At 60.2% G+C, this 20,151-nt stretch overlaps 1 protein-coding gene across 3 annotated transcripts in view; it reads left to right on the plus strand.

The window, feature by feature from the left end:
- PTPRN2 (protein tyrosine phosphatase receptor type N2) overlaps positions 1-20,151 on the plus strand; it is a 692,851-nt gene that overhangs the window by 653,506 nt on the left and 19,194 nt on the right. For all 3 annotated transcript variants that reach the window (XM_046020312.1, XM_046020314.1, XM_046020313.1), the window contains 4 exons: positions 9,190-9,309; positions 10,216-10,382; positions 15,740-15,793; positions 17,854-17,918. In XM_046020312.1, coding sequence (XP_045876268.1) covers positions 9,190-9,309; positions 10,216-10,382; positions 15,740-15,793; positions 17,854-17,918 — 406 coding nt within the window. The remainder of the gene's footprint in view (positions 1-9,189; positions 9,310-10,215; positions 10,383-15,739; positions 15,794-17,853; positions 17,919-20,151) is intronic.

The following is a 20,151-nucleotide window of genomic DNA, read 5'->3' on the forward strand; positions in this document are numbered from 1 at the left end:
GTTTAAATTACTGCTTTCTGTCCAAATGTGTCCTTGTCCATGGTTCTGTCCCTCTGAAGGTAAACAACGGTGTCAGATTATGGCTCCTCTTCCTTGTAGACCCTCTGTCCTGCATTTTAAGGGCCAGGCTAGCCTGTTCGGCTCAGCAGAGTCCTGGACGCCCAGACGGAGGCTCGGCTGCTGAGAGCCAACATGAGCACAGGCCCCAGAGGGCAGACAGGAGAGCGAGGGGCCTCCCCTCCTTCCCCGCATCCTGCTCCGGCCTCTGCTGTGCCCCAGAGCTAAGGGGGAAGGGGCTTTGCATGGTGGCACGGTCACACTGACTCCCCTGTGTGTCAGGCACGCCACTGTCCCCAGCCCTGGCGGGGGCAGCCAACAACCCAGCCGAGCCCGCGGAGGACAGAGGTGAGAGGGCGAGCAGACGGAACACCTGGGAGGACGGCAAGCCCCCACCCCTGGCAGCGTGGCCGTGCGCTCAGACGGGGCTACCTCGGATCCCTGCTTGACGCCAGCGTCCAACGGGGCCGTTTGAAGAGCAAAGGCCTCCCCAGGCCGAGGGCTCAGCGCTTCTGTTCTCCAGAGTCTCTCGTTCTGCTCCCAATGTGCCGTCGGCCCCCTGCAGCCTCCCCACCCGCAGCAGGGCGCGTACCCGGGGTGGGGGGCTCTGGAGAACTTGGGGGAGGGTCCGGGACGCACCCCCTGCCTTCTCAGTGTGTTGATCCTGGTACCCTAGCTTACTGCGGCCGCCACGCGGAACCAGGATCAGAGCATGTCCGTGCAGCCCCGGGCTCTGCCTCACAGACATCACGCTGCTGAAGAAAATAAACCAGCGGAGCCTCGGGGTTCTGTTGTCCAAACCTGTAACCGCGGCACAGAGCCACCAAACTCGCATTAGGATGGTGGGAGGACCAGCGGGTCCCAAGCCACGAGACGCCGACGTTCCCCCACGCCCCTCCCAGGCTTCCGATGCTCAGGAGGAAGGACAGAGAACATTCCAAGTGTGTGCCGGGAGGAGGGAGTCCTCAACCTTGACCCGTCATCCGATTCTAACAACCGTCAGGTGCCGGCCATTGCTTCCCATGTGCGAGGCTTCTGGAAGGCGCAAGGACACTTCCCAGTGGTAACAGCTGGTCACGTTCACAGCCACTTAATGCGGACCAGGCCCCGTGCAGAGGGTTGTGTGTGTGTTGAAACAATCTCTGCCGTCAGAAAACGACGAGGCCTCCTCTTTGCCCAGGTCACGTGGCTTGTGAGCACGAGCGCTGGGATGTTTCTCTTGCCCCGTGTTCCAGATGGACGTAGTTGTCTTGTCACCAGGGTCTGCAGGGTGTGGGTCACTCTCCAGAGTGTCTGGAGGCCTGACACTGAGGAACGGAAGAAGCCGTCTTAGATGAAGCAACGGGAGAAACAATGCCACGGTGGGATCGCAGCCTCAGTCACGCTGCTCAGAACACGCCAGTGTCCCTCCCAATGGTAGCAGGTGTCCCGGGACAAGAAGGCTCTGTGGGTGACCGGCTCACACTCCAGGATTATTGTACACGACAGCACGCCAAAGCCGCTGAGAAGTCTGTCGTAAAGAAACTGGTTCGATCCAGACGCCCCGGGACTAGACGCCATGGTCTCGAGGAAGGCGAGGGCACAGCTTCTCCGAGGCTGCCTGACTTAACAAAGTAGCACAGAGAAGCCCTGACACCAGGCGTGGGCAGGGGGACCTGTCCGTGTCTCTGTCTCCAGCTTCTGGTCGTGGCCAGCACGGCGGGGGCGCCCCTGGCCCATGGACACATCGCTCCCCCCTGCCTCCATCCACGGGGTGACCCCCCACAGGGTATCTGTGTTTCTGGCTCAAATTCTGCTCCTCTTCCAAGGTCGCCGGTCACTAGACTAAGGGTCTGTTCTGGCCAGTGTGCCTCGTCTCGAACGCACCTGCAGAGGCCTTATTTCCAAAGAAGGTCACGTCCGCAGGTTCCAGGTGTGCGTGACCTTTGGGGGACACTATTCCGCGCATTACTGAGAGAAGACACTGGCTGAGACCGAACACTTTGCTGCTGAGACAGACACGTGGCCACCGCGGGAATCCAGAGAGAGGCTGCTGGGCGGCGGGGGCGGGGGCGGTCGTCAGCGAGGGGGCCCACGCCAGGCCCAGCAAGTCCAGAAGGCGCGAGTCCCCAGGACTGCTCAGTTAACTTGTGGGGGGAGCAGACAGTCCCGCAGCCTGTGACAGCCCACAGGCCCCGGGAAGCTCGGGCGTGGATGAGCCGTGTGGGGAGGGGAACGTCGGGACCGGAGGGCAGGGAAGGAGGAGGCGGGAGAGGCCAGCCGTCCGTTGGTTCGAGCGCCGAGGCGGGAACACACGTCCTGATCTGGGAGGGGGTCCGCCGCCGTGCGGTGCGGCCCACGTGGCTCCTTCGAGAGAAAGACAGGCACACGTGTGCACGCGCAGCTCTGGAGTCCAAGGGGATGGAAGAAAAGGAGCAGGAAGAGAGGGAAATCCCACTGCAGACTCTCTGTGTGTCTGACCCTGGGCGGGGTCTGCGGGCGGCCACCTTCACCAACGCCCCCGATGACCGAGGGTGAGCCTGAGCTCCCGGGGCCCCCGTGTAAGGGCTGCGGGGTGTCCGATCCGGGGAGACAGGAAGCAGAGGGTCGGCGCCAGGGGAGCGGGATGGAGCTGGTGTTTAATGGGGACAGTTTGGGTTCGGGAAGACAGAACGTTCTGGGACGGATGGTGGCAACGAGAGTACTTAATGCTGCTAAGTCTGCTTGTGAAACGGCAGAGAAGGTACGTCCTGGGTTTATCCGACTGCAGCGGGAGAAGATCGTGGTCCCGTTCTATCAGAGGGCTGATGCCCGGGGGCCCTAACGACTTCCCCGAGTCCGCCCAGCCAGCCGGAGGCAGGGCACGATTCAGACCCGGATCTCCAGAACTCGGGCTTTTTGCTGCCCCCACTCCACAGGGAAGACGGCGCCATGCGGGGGGAGGCGCAGCTCCCGGGCCGTCCCATCGCAGAAACGCAAGGCAGGCAGCCTCCCCACGGAGACGGTGGGCATTCGCACGGTTAACACGTTACTGCCGACGAAGGTGCCGTGTCGCTGGCTCTTGAGGCCCAGAGCACGTCAGAGCCGCCGGCAGTGAGCTCTGGCCCCCCGAGGCGTCCCGGGGCCCGCGGGCTGAGCTCTGCGCCAGCCTCTCCAGAGGAGCGTGAGCACAGCTTTCACCCAGAAGAGACATCTCTGTGGGACAGGAATGCGGGCAGCCTGGGCAGCAGGAGGAGGGGGCCGTCCTGGGGGACCTGGCCGGTCGCCGTTCTTGCCACGGGTCCCTCCTTGCCCACGGCCAGAGTGGAGCTCCCCGCGGACCTGCACGCGCTCTGTCTCTCCCCACCTGGTCCCGCGGGAAGCCTGACCTGAGGAGGCAGACGACTATCCTCCCTCCTCTCGTATTACAGGGGAAGCCCGAACCAGGTGCTTTCCACGGTGGCCGCGTTGATGCGTCGCCACCAGAAAGTCAGGCCACCCCGGTCACCGAGCTCAGATACGCGAGGACGACTTGCAGACAGGAGCGGTAGAGCGGGGCACCGGCAGCCCCCGGCCCCAGGACCCGCGACATTCTCCACAGGATGCGGACCGGTTGTCAGCCCCGTTCACCACAGGGGTCTCAGCCAAGAGCACCGGCCCGGCCCGTCGGACGGATGAGCTCTTTCAGATGGAACCAGCAGCCAGCGAGCGGGGACGGGGCAGAGTCCGCAGCCCAGGGCAGAGGGCCTGCCCCGTCGGCGGGGGTCCCGCTGGTACGCAGCGGGCGCTGACCGGACACTGTTAGCAACGTGTCAACGAGAAGAAAGCCTCCTGTTGAGTCCTGTCCCCCATTTTCCGAAAGTACTCCGTCATGAAGCCTTCACGGGGGGCACGCTCTTTTTCCCGAGAGGGATGGGCTGGGTTTAAATAGAGGGTTTCACCGATCGCAGTTCTTGCCATGGTCCCGGGGGAGAGCCCAAGAAGGCAAACGTTCCCTGTCCTGAGCACTTTCCGCTGGGGGTCGGGGTGGGGGGAGGCAAGAAGGGGACCCAGGAAGAAGAGTCAGACAAAGCCCGAGCAAGCAGCGTGCACACGGCGGGTCCCCAGGGCCCAAACATGGCCTGGGACCGAGTCTGTGTATCTGCCCTGCCCTCGCGGCCCCAGGCCGGCGCCTGGTGGAGAGCAGAGGGTGGGAGGTGGCTGGCGCCTGGGCCGTCCACTCCGGCCACACACGGCCCTGTCAGAGGCAACACCATCCAAGCCCGCAGGAGCCAAGCCAGTGTCCAGAAAAGCCCCGGCCTGGTCCCCAGCTCCAGGCCCCCGCGGCCTCCTCGTTCCTCTTCCTCAGGGGACCCCAGCACACCAGGGCTCAGGTCAGCAGTCGGACTCCTGGCCGTCCTGAGAGGCCCCACCGAGAGCCTGAGCTTGTCCCCAAAGCCCCGTCGCCGTGTGATGCTCGTGAAGGATTGTTGGTCTTCCCCCCGGACACCCTCTGGGTCGTGCCTGAAGGGTCTCCTGCTTCTGGGGCAGCGAGGAGTTGTGGGAGCGGACCTTGGCTCCGGAGCCCGTTAGCTTAGGGACTGGCTAGTTTTCAAGCACATTGTTGGGTTAAATTAAAGGAAATATAGGAACTGAGGAGAGTTCATTTCTTGGGAAAACCCCTTCAGTCCCACGCCTGGGACGTGCCAGGACGTTTTACCGCAGATAGATCGTCTCACCGGACTCCGACACACAAGCTCACCACCTCCCCTCAGCGTGGGGCTTGAAACCCCTGATCTGCCGAGCGCGTGTGACTCTGCGTGGGGAGCGCACAGCAGCCTTCGAACACGGGCAGGCCTCGGTGAGAGACAGATACCCTGAGTGTCTTCTCTCCTTTTTAAAAAGATGTATTTATTTGAGAGAACAAGATAGCAGGAGCAGGGGAAGACGCGGATGGAGAGCGAGAAGCAGGCTCCCCGTGGAGCAGAGAGCCCTACAGACACGGGCGCCATCCCAGGACCCTGAGATCACGACCTGAGCCGAAGGCAGACGCTTCGCCGATGGAGCCCCCCAGACGCCCCCAGGGCCGCCTGAGTTCGTTTTTCAGCTGGTATTGCCGATCGCAGCTGCAAACATCCTGGCTGTTCTGCTTTTAAGTGTGTCCCTGGTTCCCGGTCCCCTCCCCCCGTCCCCTCCCCCCGTCCCCTCCCCCCGTCCCCTCCTCCTGTCCCCTCCTCACCCACCTCCCGTCCCCTCCTCACCCACCTCCTCCCCGCTTGTCTCCCACCTTCTCCGGGAGGAAGAGAGCAGCAGCCTGAACCAGCACGTACGTCTGAGCAGACGACAGACGTCTCTCACCTGGAAGGTGAGCAAGGCTGAGGGACAGCAGATGACTCCAAGTGGCGGCACTCCCTCGGGTTCAGGGAGCGTCCTAGACGTCCCAACACTGTGACGAGAGCCCGTAGGGACTGCACAGGACTGGATGAAGCAGGCGTGCCGGGAAGCATGTGCCCTGGCTCTGGGAGCCCCTGCGTGACCAGGGTTCGCGCCCAGCAGCCTCCAGCTAAGTGAGCCATATGCCGTCTTCCCTAGAGAACGCGTACCCCATTCCAGGGACAAGGCAAGGATTTCTTACTGAGATGCCTTCTTTACGCCTGGTGGGAGGGGATTTCAGAGGTCGAGACTGCTGTGTGCGGCCTGTGGGGTGGCGGCCATGTGACCGGCTTGGGCGCAGGGTGCCGGCACCCAACATCACACCACCGGCGTGGACGGCGTCTTCGTTGCCAAGGGAGGCCCATGCGGACGTGCTTGTGCACCGAACGGCAGAGTGGGTCGTGCGTTCTGAGCCGTGCGCGGAAGACACGACCGAGGTTCCCCGCCTGTCCCCAGAGTGGCTTGATGCAGAGCCCGTGGCCACAGGAAGCCTGCTGCAGCGCACGGATGTGGCGTTCGGAGAGACCAAGGGCGGGTTGGGGGTCTCGACTGCAGAAAGTGTCCCAGACACTTGCTTTTCCCTTGTGGATGTGTCTCAGACCACGGTAGAGCCAACGGATGCCAGTGAGCCCATAAGGAGGAAAACGCAAGCGTTACTAAACCTTGTTAACTGACTCCTAAAACGTGAGTCAACTTCCTCTTGGCCAGACTTCAGGTATCTCTGCTCAGCCTGCAGAAGTAAGTCCAGCACAGAAATGAGCTGCACGTCAGGCCCGTGGGGGCTACGGTGCCCACGAGAAGAGCCGTCCACCTCACGTGCCCGCGGCTCCAACACCCGTGCACGTGGTTCCCGTGCTAAGAAAACGAAAAACAAAAAAGCCTTTCTGTCGTCTCCCAGGTCCCGGGAGAACTCCTTCCAGGCCTGCCTTTGACAGGATTTTCTTTATCTCCTTTTACACAAATATTCAAGGGGTCTCTTCTAAACACACGTGTTGTTTTCAGCCAAGCACTCACTAGAACCAGGCACGGTCCTGGCTGCCGGGGAGAGTGGAAACGACGCCCAGAACAGCCTCTGGTCTTCTCAGAGATGCTGGGCCGGTGGGAGAAAGACATGAGCACAGAACAAGGACGACAAAGGTAGAAAGGGACACATCACAAGAGATCTAAGTACAGAGGGCAGTTTTATGCCTGAGGGAGCGGGCACCTGGCGCAGAACGTGACCGGGGCGTCCTGCGATTTTGGATGGGTCAGCTTTCCTTTAATCAGGTCTCCGTGGGGCTTTCAAAGAGTTTGGTTTGCTGAACAGTTAGTTTTCAAGACAGACTTTGGATGAAGAGACACAGCGATTTCTTTCCACCTGCTCTAATTAGGCTCGTCTGTGCCCCCGGAGCTGCGGGCATGCTCATCTGCCACGCCATCCCGGAGACGCAGCCCAGGGCGGGCTCTAGGGACTGGCAGCCAACGGCGACACAGGACATTGGGACCGCTCCCAACCCTGCAGCGCACCATTGCCGAAGAAGAGGCCGGCGGGGACCAGATACACCAGAGGCCGCCATGGCCACCGCCTCGGTGTGTGAAGCGGTGCCGTGGAGGCGTCCCGGGTCCGAGCGGCGGCCCCGGAGCAGCGGAGCAGAGGCTCTGCAGCAAGTGGGACCCGGTTCCTCCGAGCACGGCCCTGTTTATACTCAGGACTCAGCCCTGAAGGCCCGTGTTCCATCCACGTTGGTGGCCTCATCTGGATCCAGGGACGGAAGCAGCTGCTTCCCATCTGGGAAAAGTCACCCGACGGAGGGAGCTGCGGGCAGGACGGCAGACCCCTGGGGCGTACTGCAGGGCGCTGTGCCCACCGGCTCTCTGCGGGGACTTCAGTTACCTCGCAGCCTCCTGACGTGCCTGGGGAAGCCGCAGAAGCGGAAGCAGAGAAACCGGTCCCTGTTTCTGGTTCCTCCGGCGTCCTGGATCCCGCCGGAGCCCACAGTAACCGTGCAGGTCAGCGGCTGGTGCAAGGCGAGAACAGGGCCGGTGGCCCACACGCGGACTCCCGCCGCCCACCAGGTGGACACACGGAGCCGGGCCGCCTGTTGGCGTGATTTACTCAGTCCCCCTTTCTGCGCACAGGCTCGGTGACCTAGAAAGCAATATGATCCCCGAGAGTGCCTCTGGGATTGTTTGTTCAAATTGTTTCATTTGGATTTCATCCCAGCCAGGTCTTTGGAGAGCCGACGGGCTCCTGAACAGAGAGGCCGGCGTGCGGGCCAGTGGGCAGGGCTGCCCGGCTGGGAGGACCCGTCCTCAAACGAGGGGCTTCCTAACGTCACACTTGGGTGGCGGAAGCCGAGTGTTTGATGATCGGTTTACGGTCTAGATCATTGTATTTTTATTACACTCATAAAATCTGTGTTTCTCCTCATTTTCATAATGGCTTCAATGAGCTTCTCCGCCTTCTAAAGACACATTAAACGGTTCTGTGCGGGAAGGACCAATTTAGTGGGGCGGGCTGCGACGCCTGAGAGCCGCGAGAGAGACGCACGCCCGGAATTCTCCCCCTGCGGCGGGCCGTGCGCTGAGGAAAAGGAAGGCATGTAGGTTCGGGTGAAATTCATTTTTATTTGTGGGCTTTTTCATAAACACCAGCAGCTTCCATGAAATTACAGGATTAATGAGACGCTGGGCCATGCGGAAGAGGCATGGACCGTTCCCATCGTGCGGAAATATAAATCAGTATTCAAAGACGGAAACACCGTGGACTCGTCCCTTCCTAAAATATAACTTAAAGGGGGTTAGTGACGTGAACTAGGGAGGAAACATGTTTTATATCTGAGCTCTGTGGACTTTTTCTAAATGACGAGATTCTAATTGGATCGTTCTCTCTGTATTTAAAAGAAGTAGAAGCTCTCTTAGGTACTAAATTTACATCTAAATGCAGTTGCTTGTAAGTATTTCTGTGAAGTCCCCGTAACCCACTGTGGGCAAAGCAGACTCGTCCCGGCTCTGTAATTCACCAGGCTGACGCGCTCCGCGGCGCTGCCTCTGCGTGGCCCCCGGAACCAGCGGTCTCGGTCTCGGGGACCACACTGCAGGGCTTACACGCAGGCCCACGGCCACCCGGCTGGGAGCTGGAGAGGAAGCCCCGTGGAGGGCCCGGTGTCTGCCCTCCTCCACGTTTGGGTGTGTGTCCATCCGTTCGCTGTGGCTCATAACGTGGCTACGGTGAATTGTGTTCGTGGCCTAGCGTGGCCATATTCCGTGGAGGTCAGTGAAACCACAGCCACGGCTCTGTGTGAGCAGAGCCTGCGTCCCATAGGACGGCAGCTTCACAAAGCAAAACGGCTTTCTCGTCATGCCGAATAATGACAGTGACCGAGAAACAGTCGCGCCGACCAGTTTCCGTGCACACCGCCTGCGGGAGTGGACGTGCCCCCAGCGGCGCTGCTGGGGACAGCGTCAGAGGCCACGCTGCCTGTTTGCACCGTGTGGTCGAAGGTTCCCTCCGTAGATCCAAAGCTGGGAGGCCAGACGGCTGAACGTGGGTCCTGAGAGGTTCTCAAAGATGTGGAATGAGCCCCCGGCGGGGGTTTTCGTATTTCATGGTGCGTGGAAGCTACGGGGCGCATTCAGCGGCGGGAAGCCAGCCACGGGGGAGGCGTGGCCAAGGAGAGGGCAGTGCTCGTGCGCGAGCCCCCGTGGCCCGTGTCGCGGAGCGCGGGAAAGCACGCGTCGCGGGGCCGGCAGTGACGCGGCGGCCGTGCGGTCTGTTGGCAGATGGTGTGGGAGAGCGGCTGCGCGGTCGTGGTCATGCTGACGTCCCTCTCGGAGCATGGCGTGCGGCAATGCCACCACTACTGGCCGGACGAGGGCGCCAGCCTCTACCACATCTACCAGGTACTCGGCCGTGGGGAGCAGGGCCCTCCGTGGGCAGGCGGGCAGGCGGGCGTCCCCGGGGCCCCCCAGTCCATGGACCCCCAGACCCTCCAAGCAGCCGTGCTAGGGCGCCCCAGGCTCTGGCGTAAATTCTAAAGCGTTAGGGTTCCAAGTTCAGACAGAAGGAGCCAAAAAACATTTACGTCCCAAGGAGGCCTGTGGAGCCAGGCCCCAAGCCATAGACCCTCCTGGGCCCGTTGTAGGAAGAGCCCTGCCTGCCCCGTGGCCTCCCACAGCGTCCAAGGCTGTGGAGGCACAGATTCGAGCCTCCTTCCCTTGCCGGACCCTCTGCCCACATCGACGGTGAACGGTGCCGACTTGGGCAGCTCAGCACGAACCCGCATGAGCCCGTTGTTCTGCATTAAACGTCAGTCAGAATGCAGAGTCCCGGGGGGGTGGGGCGTGAGGACCAGCCCTAGCTCAGAGTCCTGGCTTTTAGGCCACTGAGCATGGCCTTGACCCCGAGAAGCACCCGGTCCCACTGTCTGCATGAACGCCTTGGTCTCCTCTCCACCTCGAGGTGAGAGCCACCCGCGGTGAGACTCAAGGTACGGTGGAACCCACTGGTATTTCTGTTCCGAAGCACAGTTTTTTGCAGGTTTAGGTGGCTTAGAGATACAGAGGATGAAAGCTAGAATCACTTTGGATTGTAACATAACTTTCTATTTGGCTAATGCACCTGGGCGATATTAAAAACCCACGGTGATCATTTGCATAAACCCTGTTAAAACTGAGAAGGTAGGAGGGGCCGTCCAGCCGCCGCCGACCCGTATGCGGTCCCCGTAGTGCTAGCTCTTCCCTGCTCGGAGTGCCACGGTGCTCAGACAATGCTTTATGCTCCCAATGCCCCCCCGTCCTCCCGTCCAGGTGAACCTCGTCTCCGAGCACATCTGGTGCGAGGATTTCCTCGTCAGGAGCTTCTACCTGAAGAACCTGCAAACCAACGAGACGCGCACCGTGACCCAGTTCCACTTCCTGAGCTGGTATGACCAGGGAGTGCCTTCCTCCGCGAGGTCCCTCCTGGATTTCCGCAGGTATGACAAACAGCCCCGCAAGCAGGGTAACGCGATTGGAGTGCGGGCGTGAGAGGAGGGAGCGTGGTCCAACACCAGGTTTCCTGCGTCTAGGGGGTCGTTTGCTGTACGACGCGCCATCCGTCTGTACTTAGAGATCATAAACATACAGTCGACCCTTGAACAGCGCGGGCCTGGGGCACCAGCCCCCGACACAGTGGAAAATACACGTTTAACTTTTGGCTCCCCCGAAACTTAACTGTAATCAGCCTCTGTTTACTGGAAGCCTTACCAGTGACGCGAGAAGTCAGTCGGCACATCCTGGTCTGCTGGGCCCTGCGGTCCTACCATACAGAACGCCGGAGGAAAGAAAACATTATGAAGAAAATCACAGGGAAGAGAAAATACATATTCAGTGCCGTTCTGTATTTACTGAAAAAAAAAATTCGGGTGTGAGCAGACCAGCACAGCTCAGAGCCACGCTGTTCCAGGGTCAGCGGTATCTTCTGTGTGATACAAAGGAGAGGGGAGGGGAAGGGGGTTCGATGACGGTACCTAGTACCTGCAAGGAGATTTCTGGGTTTACAGGAGTTAAAACGGGGGACGTAGCCACGTAAGAATTGTGGAAATGTGGTCATTGTTTCTGATAAGATTCTCCAAGTGCTGGAGTCCTGAAGTTCCTGCTTGCAGGGTATTTATGGGCAAAAGGCAGGGTTTTAGTTGGATACTCTCTGCTCGGACAGAATAATGAGATGTAACAGGCATGGGCCCGGATCCGGCCTGGGGCACCTTAGAGCTTGGGGGAGAGCGTGGATGGAATTCGTGCACGAATGTGTGTTCTAATGCAGTTTGGGAGCCGACAGTCTGGAAACATCCAGTCTTTGCCCACGCCCCACCAGCCGGCTGCCCAGGGGGCTGTCTGGCGCTAGAGGGTGGTTACTGAGCTGTTGAGATGAATGCCAGACTCCATCTTTCAGGAAGCTATTGACAAGGCAAAAAAGGGGGGAATTCAGGATGGAAGCTTGGCTTGTCCATTGGACTCGGTGGCGACGGGGCCAGCACTAGCTGTTGCCTGCGGCGGTCAAGAATGAGCAGCCACCCAGCGAGGCAGGCGCTGAGCAGCGCCGTGCGTGAGCTCTCGGCTCTGCGGAGCCCTCTCCCGCTTAACCAGTTGGAAACCCACCTCATCGCAATAGCAGACAGACATCCAGAACAACGAACTAGGAAATAAAGTGCACCTTAGTCCAGCGTGGTTCCCCACCCGGAGGGATTCGTATCTGAGCAGTTACCATCCTTGAGTCTGTGGCCATGTCACGCGAGACAGTGGGGTTTCAGGCTGATCGCTGCGTTTCTTGAATTTGTGTGTTGGACATTCTTAAGTTTATTGTGATACTCTTTCTTTTGCCTTTTAGTCTACTTTGAAAAGCAAAACAAAATCTTTATTTGAATAGTTCTTTGGATCAAATAGCGTGGGAAAGAGCTCCCGGAGAGATGGGCACGTGGTGTCCCAGCCGTGGCACCCGTTTGGTGACCCTGCCCAGAGATACCGAGCATGCACAGTACAGAGAGTCCTGAACGAACCCCAAAGCTGTGACTGCACAGTTCCCTCTCAGTCCGTCCCTGCGTCCTGGCTAGCAGATAACTTTCCTTAAAGCACATTTCTTTCTAAAGGCGTGCTACCTAAGAGTCTGACCTAGAGCGCGTTTCCTGAGATAGCGTCTTGGGACGCAGTCATTACTGGCCAAAGGACGTGGCTACAAAGAGAGACCAGCTTCGTCTTTATGCTCACCCAATGTGTTTGCACATATATGCTGTGGGCGGACGTGGAAATCCATATCCCTATATGGAACGGAACAATGCACAACCAGCCCTCGGTGCGTACAACCTGCCCCGAGAAACACGGATGCCCCAAGTTCCCTCTCCCCGGAGGCTTAGGAGATAAGGCTGTGGGAGATTTTTGTTCAGGTGACATGTGCTGGTCTATTAGAATCGAAAGCTTTGTGGGCCTGCCTGACTCGGCACGGCCCCGTGTTCCAGACCAGCCTGCCTGTCGTGGACTCCCCGGACGGTGGGCAGCAGACACCATGTTCTTGGAGGCATTGCGCTCAGGCACAGATTGCCACTTTGGGGTTTTCTGGGTAGAAGAACCTCCCAAAAGTCAGCAATCGGAAAGGGGCATCGGCTTCTGGAGACACTGGTCACCTTATGCACAGGTCCCCCCGCCAAGCCCCGTCCCCGACCATGCGCCCCGCCTTCCCCCGCTCTGGCCAGGGTGCGTCAGGCACTGAGGAGTGTGATTACACAGTTCGGGAGCCCAGAGGGAGCACATTTCCACTTTAAAGAGGAGCTGCGCAAGCCAGGAGATAATCAGCATCACATGAGGGCTTTGCTTGTAAAAATTCTCTCTCGTCCGTGTCTCTGAGCCTCTCCCTTCTTGCTGCACGCGACGGCGCTCACAGCGCTGACCCTAGAGCGGACAGACCCTTACTTTGCCGGCTCGTGAGCGGCGGCCAGTGTCATTTTTGTGACGTTGCAGCTAGTAATATGAGCCCAGTTGCATAGTCACAAAAGTGATCATTGGAGGCTGTGACTCTGCTGCAAGGCAGTGTGGGAAGCCCCTTTTCTGAGCCTCTAACGACCTCTGACCTTGGCTTGCTGTTGGTTGCATGACGGTTCCTTCTCACTCAGGGACCCACGGGTTGGTTTGTATTACTAATCGTTCTTTCTCAGTGAATTCCTCCTGCTGAAATACATATAATATCCATTTTTCTGAACGTTTGCAACCTTTCGCCGACTGCTGATTTGTTCTAATCGAGTCAAACAAGACAGCTGTGTGTCGCTTATCTGCACGAACACCCGCGCCTCTGGCTGGGGTCGACCAGGTGAACGCTTCTGTTGACTGTGTGATGCTGTTACTTTTCTGTTTGTGATGTTTCACGTTGTAACAATACGAGCTTCTGATTCTTTGTACATAAAACTCTCCACCGGGCAGCACGTATCACGCGGGGCTCCTGCCTGTCGTAAAGGTTCAGCCGGGGCGGGGCCAGCGTGAAGGGTTAAACCGCCGTGAGCCCTCCCTGGGTCCAGCCGAGGCGGTGGGTCACTGCGCGCCGGAGAAAGCAGCTCTCTATTCTGTCACATAAGAGCAGGGACCGCAGGGCTCTTACCGGAGCACTCCATCCTCTCTAAGAGCAGCCATCCTCAGTGCACGCTGCCAGAAACGGGGCTGACCAGCTATAAACGGGACGCTGCTGCTCTCCCGGCCCCTAAGGTGACAGTTTTCTGAAACCGTACAGTCTAAACAAGGGAATCTGGGGCTGTTTCTTTTTTTTTTTTTTTTTAACGTACTACTTTCATGCTCGGCCCCATCAGAAAACATGCCCCGCACCGCGAGACTGAGCCGCGTGCGAGCACCGCGTGCAAGCAGGCAGACGCTGGGGAGACTCGTTGCAAACCCAGCCTGGACCGCCAAGTAGGAAACGGCCAGACTGTGCGCATCGAAAAGATCCAGCGAGCAAGAGATTTCTAGTAAAACCTTGTGCTTGAAGCTAAAAGGCCTGTAGGAATGAACGTTCCCCAAATCGAGTCTGAGCCTGGGCTTGCTTGACTGGCACGCGCATGCACCATGCGCACACACGCAGGCACACGTCGGGCCCGTGGGCGTGCACACAGCCTGGGTGGGGCCGGCGGCCTCTCGGTGCTCGCGTCTGAGGTTCGTCCTGCCACTCCGGCGTCCATTTTGTCAGACCTAAAGCTCATGTTGCCTTTAAAACCTGCATTAAGAATGGGAGTTTAAAGATTTTTTTTCTTAATTTTTAAGTAATCTGTACACCCCACCTGGGGCTCGAACTCATAACCCCGAGAGTTGCACACTCCACCAACTGAGCTGGCCAGGGGACCCAAAGAGTGGCAGGCTTTAGAAGGAGAAATTAAGAGATTTATTTTCCAATCCGTTTGATTCTCAAAGGTCCAAGAACCTTCTGGGCACCCTGGCCCGCCGCAGATTTTAATGAGCTCACTCGTACCTTCTTCAGCTAAACCCTCACACTGCAGCGACCTCGAAAGTGAGAAAAAGCTTCAGCAGAAATAGCGACGTGGCCACAGGGCCCCTGAGCACTTGTTCCTCCATGTCTCTGGGTCTTCTCATTTTTAAGATGGTTTTCGTGGTCTGCACGTTCCACGCGGTGCGGGAGGCAGCCCCTGGTCAAGGGCTACCCCAGTGGCCTCGGGCATGGCCCGTCTTTGGGGTACGTTGCACCCAGGCTCCCCCTTTGTTTTTGTTCAGCCCGTACAGGAACTAGGAGCAGCCAGCTCTGCTCTGGGGGCGGACGTGGAAACAACCTGCTGGGTGCCTGGGCGGGCTGCCGGCTCCCTGCCGCACACACCCCCACCTCCCGACCCCTCGGCTCTGGGGTCTGGGGACAGGCCACCGACTGACAGCTTCCGGCTGACCCTGTGCTGGGCAGGCGAGCCTTGCAAAGAACGGTGACGTTTCCCCACGTCTGGTGCAAGGAAAAGATTTTTGTTTTCTGCACTGTCATTCGTTTTCAATTTTGCCTCATGTCATACACTGTAGAAACTCACAGGGAGCATTTTAGAACAGAGCCCCGCACACGTGGTTCCACTGACTTTTCTCTGTGCAGAAATATTTTATTGAGAATTCCGATGCACTTCGTAACCACGCTTAGTTGTTTGATGTTTCGCTGACTTCCGACAAACTTGGCGCTCATACAGTGCCTCTGAAACGGGTGCTTTGTTTTGATTTAGGGCTCGGTGACTAAATAATCCGTGCTTGTTGTTAATTCTTCTAAGCTGTGGTCTAAAATCCGCACAGCAGAGTTGCTTGTAAACACGCGCATATTCAAACAAAGGAAGGATTTGTCTCCACCACGGTTTCTCAGCGATGTCGCGCTCCCGCCGAGGCACAGAGTCGAGAGGCCCTGGGAGACGCAGGAGACGATAGTCGTGTTACGTTCCAGTATGATGTCTAGGGTGTAGGAAACTTGGGGTCTACATGGCAGGACTCAAACATTTTAGCAAAGAATCTAGATCCTCCCGTAGCCACCAAGCAGCCGAGGTGACTGGAGCCTTAGGCAGGTCTGTGGGACAGGCTGGAGACAGGGGCTGCAGGTGCCTGCTGGGAAGCGGAGTGTGGAAACGTAAGAACTGCTCTTAAAGCCTGTTTTCCCTTGATACTGAACAGAAAAATAAATCTTTGAAAACAGGTGTGTAATTTTGATTCGCTTTGTCCAAAGAGGCTACAGTTGCAAAACGATGTCACAGACACGGTCTGTCGGTGTGGGCTTGGGAGTTCGTCTGCAAGACCGAAGACAGGAGTCGTAGTGCATAACCGTGATTTCTGTCTCTTTTTATTTCAGAAAAGTAAACAAGAGCTACAGGGGCCGTTCTTGTCCAATAATTGTTCACTGCAGGCAAGTACCACTCCTCATGCGAATTCCCCCGTGCTCGCTACCCGAGAAGGAGCCACAGTCCCATTCCCACGCCGAGCGTTCTCTGCCTCACACGCGCAGCCAATGGCCCTGCTGAAGGAGACCAGGCTGCGGACGGAAGGTCCAGGCTGCGCGGCTGCGTGTGCCCCTCTGGGCCGGTCCACCCGCCTGGGCCGCCGCCGCACACGCGTGTCCTCACACCCGTTCGCTCTCAGGCCCGCACACTGCCTGCACACAAACACCGTGGGATGGTGTTTTCCACCCGTGGCCTTGTCTCGGCCACCAGCTCACTCAGCTGAGGTTTGGAACCGAGAGGCTGGGATGTGCTCGGGGCCCGTCAGGAGCAGGGGCAGAGTCGAGACTTAGCACAGGGTTGGCCTCACCCAGCTTAGGATGCCAGTCTGGCCATGGAGTAAAACCCGGGGGCTCCCCAAGCCCGTCACACCCACACAGACGAGCAGAGTCCCCACCAGAAGCTCCGTGTCACAGGGCCCTCTCGTCTGGGCCTCACACCCACCTCGTTGGGGTAGAGAACCGGGCTCCGGTTCGTGGAAGTGTCTTACAGCACGTTCCCTTCTGCTGGGATAGAAAGGAGCTCTCCCAGGATCAGACACCCAGTCTGTCCGTGCGGTCGGGAAGTGTACGTGTGTGTGCATGTGTGAGTGAGTGTGCCTGTCGGGTGTGTGTCCCTGTGAGATGTGTGTCTGTGCATGAGTGTGCCTGCTGTGTGCATCTCTGTGCGCCTGTCAGGTGCCTGCCTCTGTGTGTGTGCGCGTGTGTTGGGTGCGTGTCTGAGCGTGTGTGTGTCGAGTGTGTGGGTCGGGTTCCTGCTTCTGTGTGTGTCTGAGTGTGTCTGAGCCAGTGCATGTGCGTGTCCCTGCGTGTGTCCGTGTGCATCCGTGGAGTCTGTGACGAGGACCCGAGCCGGCCGTGGTCTGGGGCCCTCGGAGAGCAGAGGGACGAGGCCGGAGGCAAGGTGCCCCGCGGCCGCAGCAGAGGCCGGTGTGTGCGGGTGTCCGAGTAGCCGTGGGAGGGGAGGGAGGCCCGCCCAAACCAGGACAGCCAGGTGTCACCTGGGGAGCAGCGGGGACGGGGTGGTGAGCGAGCTCCCCACACACACAGACCCTGCGGGTCCCCGCGGCTTTTCCAGCCACGGGTCCGAGGGTCTGGTAAAGCCGGAGCCCGTGAGCATTTCCCACAAAGGCCACCCGAGGCCCCGCCAGCTCTCCTGGGACCATGGTCATGCAATTCCGGTCCTGAAGTGGGCACGACCGCCTCTGCTAGGAGCTCGCATGTGACAGTCCCCATCTAGCAGCCGCTTCGGGGCTGGGGACTCACGGACTTGCGGGCGAGGGGAGACATGCTCTCGCACCCCACAAAGCAACTGCCTTCCCCAGAAAGGGCCTCCCTGCCGTCCGAGGGCTACCGCCCGCTCCCCGGGACACTGCAGTCACGGCGGGGTGACCTCGCTCACCGCCAGGGCAGACGCCCTCGGCACGGACACGGCCAGACTCGTGTGTTGTTTACTCTGACGACACCGACCACGACTCTGGCCAGAGAGGGAGGAAAAGGGGAGACGAGCAAGTCTGGGCGGATGAGCTCACCCCTCTACGCTGAGCTCCGGCCGGCCTTCCTCCCCCTCCTCCTCGCCCCTCCTTCTCCCCTTCCCCCTCCCCCATTCCCTTCCCCCTCCCTCTCCCTCTCCCTCCTCTTCCCCCTCCCTCTCCCTCCTCTTCCCCCTCCCTCTCCCTCCTCTTCCCCGTCCTCCTCCCCTTCTTCCTCTCCCCTCCCCCATCTGTTTCCCTTTCCTCCTCCACCCTCACCCCTCCTCTCCTCCCCCTCCCGTCTCCATCCTCCCCCCTCCTACCCCCCCATCCCGTTACTCTTCCTCACCCGACTTTCTCGTCTTTCTCTCCAAGTCAAGCCTCCCTCTCCCCTCGTGAGCCTCACTCAGACGCGGAGGGAAACACGCCGTCCCTGGCTTCGGTGGGCGCGGGGTCCCGTGGCCGGCGCTGTTCTCACGTCTCCCCTTCCGTTGGCAGCGACGGCGCGGGCAGGAGCGGCACCTACGTCCTGATCGACATGGTTCTCAACAAGATGGCCAAAGGTGAGGCGGGCAGCGCGGCTGCTTCGTGGCGGCTGAGCCGGGACCGCGTTGCCACAGCAACCTGGGGTGACCCCTCTCCCCGGCCTCGGTCCCTTCCCTGAGTCACGTGACAGCCGTCCGCGCGAGCAGGGTGTTTCTCGGCTGGTCCCTGTGGCCAGGGCGGCGCTCGGCCTGGCGCTGGGTGCAGGTAAGCAGCCGCCGCCCGGGGCCCGAGGAGCCTCCCTGCGGAGGCCGAGCCAGCCAGGCTCAGCCACCGGAGCGGCCCTGGTGTCGTCCGCACCCTCTGTGCAAGCCTCCCTGTTGCCACAGCTGGGTGAGCAGGGCGCCGTGGCCTTCCCCGCCGCGGCCCCTCGCACTCTGGTCCGCACACTGCACCCCTGCAGCACCCGACCCCGGGAGGAGGCGTCTCGGGTCCGGTACGGGCGGCCCACCTGGCCACACGCGGCTCAGCAGGGGCAGAGCTTGGGCCCCGCCCCCTGCGCCCCCCGCACGTGTGGACGCTGAGCTGCTCTGGTCGCTGGGACGTGCTCTCCAGACCAAAGCCGGGGGCGTCTCTTCAGAGACCAGGAGCACAGCCCACAGCCACTTTTGGGGAAGGACACACATGGGACCCAGCTCTCGGAGAGTCCCAGCGAGTTCCCTCAGGAAACACCGCTCTTCCCATCACGCCCGTCCGCGGCCCACGGGACCTGGAAGGAGGCCCGCCGAGGTGGGGACCCCGCCATCCCTCTCGCCAAGAACAGGACCTTCCCCTGGTCTGTACCTGTGTGTCTCGGCGACAGGCCGCAACCTCCGGGACGGCCGTCCTTCGTCCCTTGTGCAGGAGCAGGAGCAGGTGCTGATTGCAGAGGTCATCTCTGCGCAGGGCGCGCGCCACGAGCCCAAACCGAGCACTTTCCTCCCCCACGTTCTTCTGGTGAAAGAGGAGAAAAGCGGACGCACCACCCGAGCAAGGATGTGGTTGTGAGCCCTGTTCTACACGTAGGGACCAGCAGCCCTGCGTGACGGACACGTGTGGCCGGTGGCCGGAGGGTCAGCAGCCCTGGGCCGGGCACCCCACCGCTCCGTGTCGGCGGCCCCAGGCCAGCCACCGCCGAGAGCAGGAAATGGGCTTTGCACCACCGAATCTCACTGGACACGCCAACACGAGAGCCGAAGCAGACAACAGTCGGTGCCGGTTTTAATGACGTAGTTTGGGGTTTGGTCCTAACACAGCCCTAACTTCTTTAGTGAAAAGTGTCCTGACCCTCAATGGCACCCTGGCTTCCGAGGACATCGTTTCATTTGCAAACCTGCAAGTACTGGGAGCTCAGAGCCCAAGAGTGGACCCTTCTTCCCTCCCGCCGGCCTCCTCCTCCGCCGTCCGCCTGTGCTGTTTGCCTGCGGCTGGACCGGGTTCCCTCCGAAGGCTGCGCACGGTTGTCGCTGTTGGACATGATGCCGTGTGGGTGAATCAAGGCGACGAGGAAACACGAGGCCCGTTTGTGTCCAACGGGAGCCCGGCTCACCCACAGAGAGTGGACGGACGTCCCTGCTCTCTCAGCTGGGGGTCACGGGGGTGTCCTAGATGTTCAGAGGCACAGGCCGGCTTCACCGAGCAGCAGCTGAAGAATGTCACAGCCCCCGGAGGTGGCCGGGGCGGGCGGACTTCATTGTCTGAGCTCGGGCCATCCAAGGGCCTCTGCGGGGCCTGGACCCGCCCCCGAGGGCCTCCGCCGCTGCAAGGCCCGCAGCTCCCCCTCCCGCACTCGAGCCGTCAACAATGCAGCCAGCGGTGCCGAACGAGCCAGCAAAGGAGGGTTGCGGTCGGCCGTTCTGTCCTCACCTGCTCCTTCTGCCGGGTGGGGGGATGCGGTGCAGAGTGAAATCCTCTGACCTGGGGCCCAGCACTGGGTCTCAGGAGAGATCAAAGGGCAGGGCGGCCCCCCGCCGAGGTAGGTCTTTCCCAGGCCACCACACTGTGCGGCCGCCAGGGGTTTTGTTCTGGGCTCTCAGCTCACAGGGCAGCGGCCGGGGCTGCCTTTGTCTGGCCTGGGAAGCTGCAGGCCGAGCGGTCATCGGACGATCAAAGGCCCCGAGGCTGGACACGAAACCTTTCTTCCCGTTTCCTTTCTTAGAAGGAATGAATCGCATGAGGACCAAAGAAAGCCCTCGCGACACGCGCCCCGCGGCCGCTGGTGCCCCAGGCCCACGCGGGGCACCCACACCCACGCCCACGGACTCGGGCTCCCGC

Source organism: Meles meles, chromosome 10 (assembly GCF_922984935.1).
Source record: "Meles meles chromosome 10, mMelMel3.1 paternal haplotype, whole genome shotgun sequence".
Classification (NCBI taxonomy): Eukaryota; Metazoa; Chordata; class Mammalia; order Carnivora; family Mustelidae; genus Meles; species Meles meles.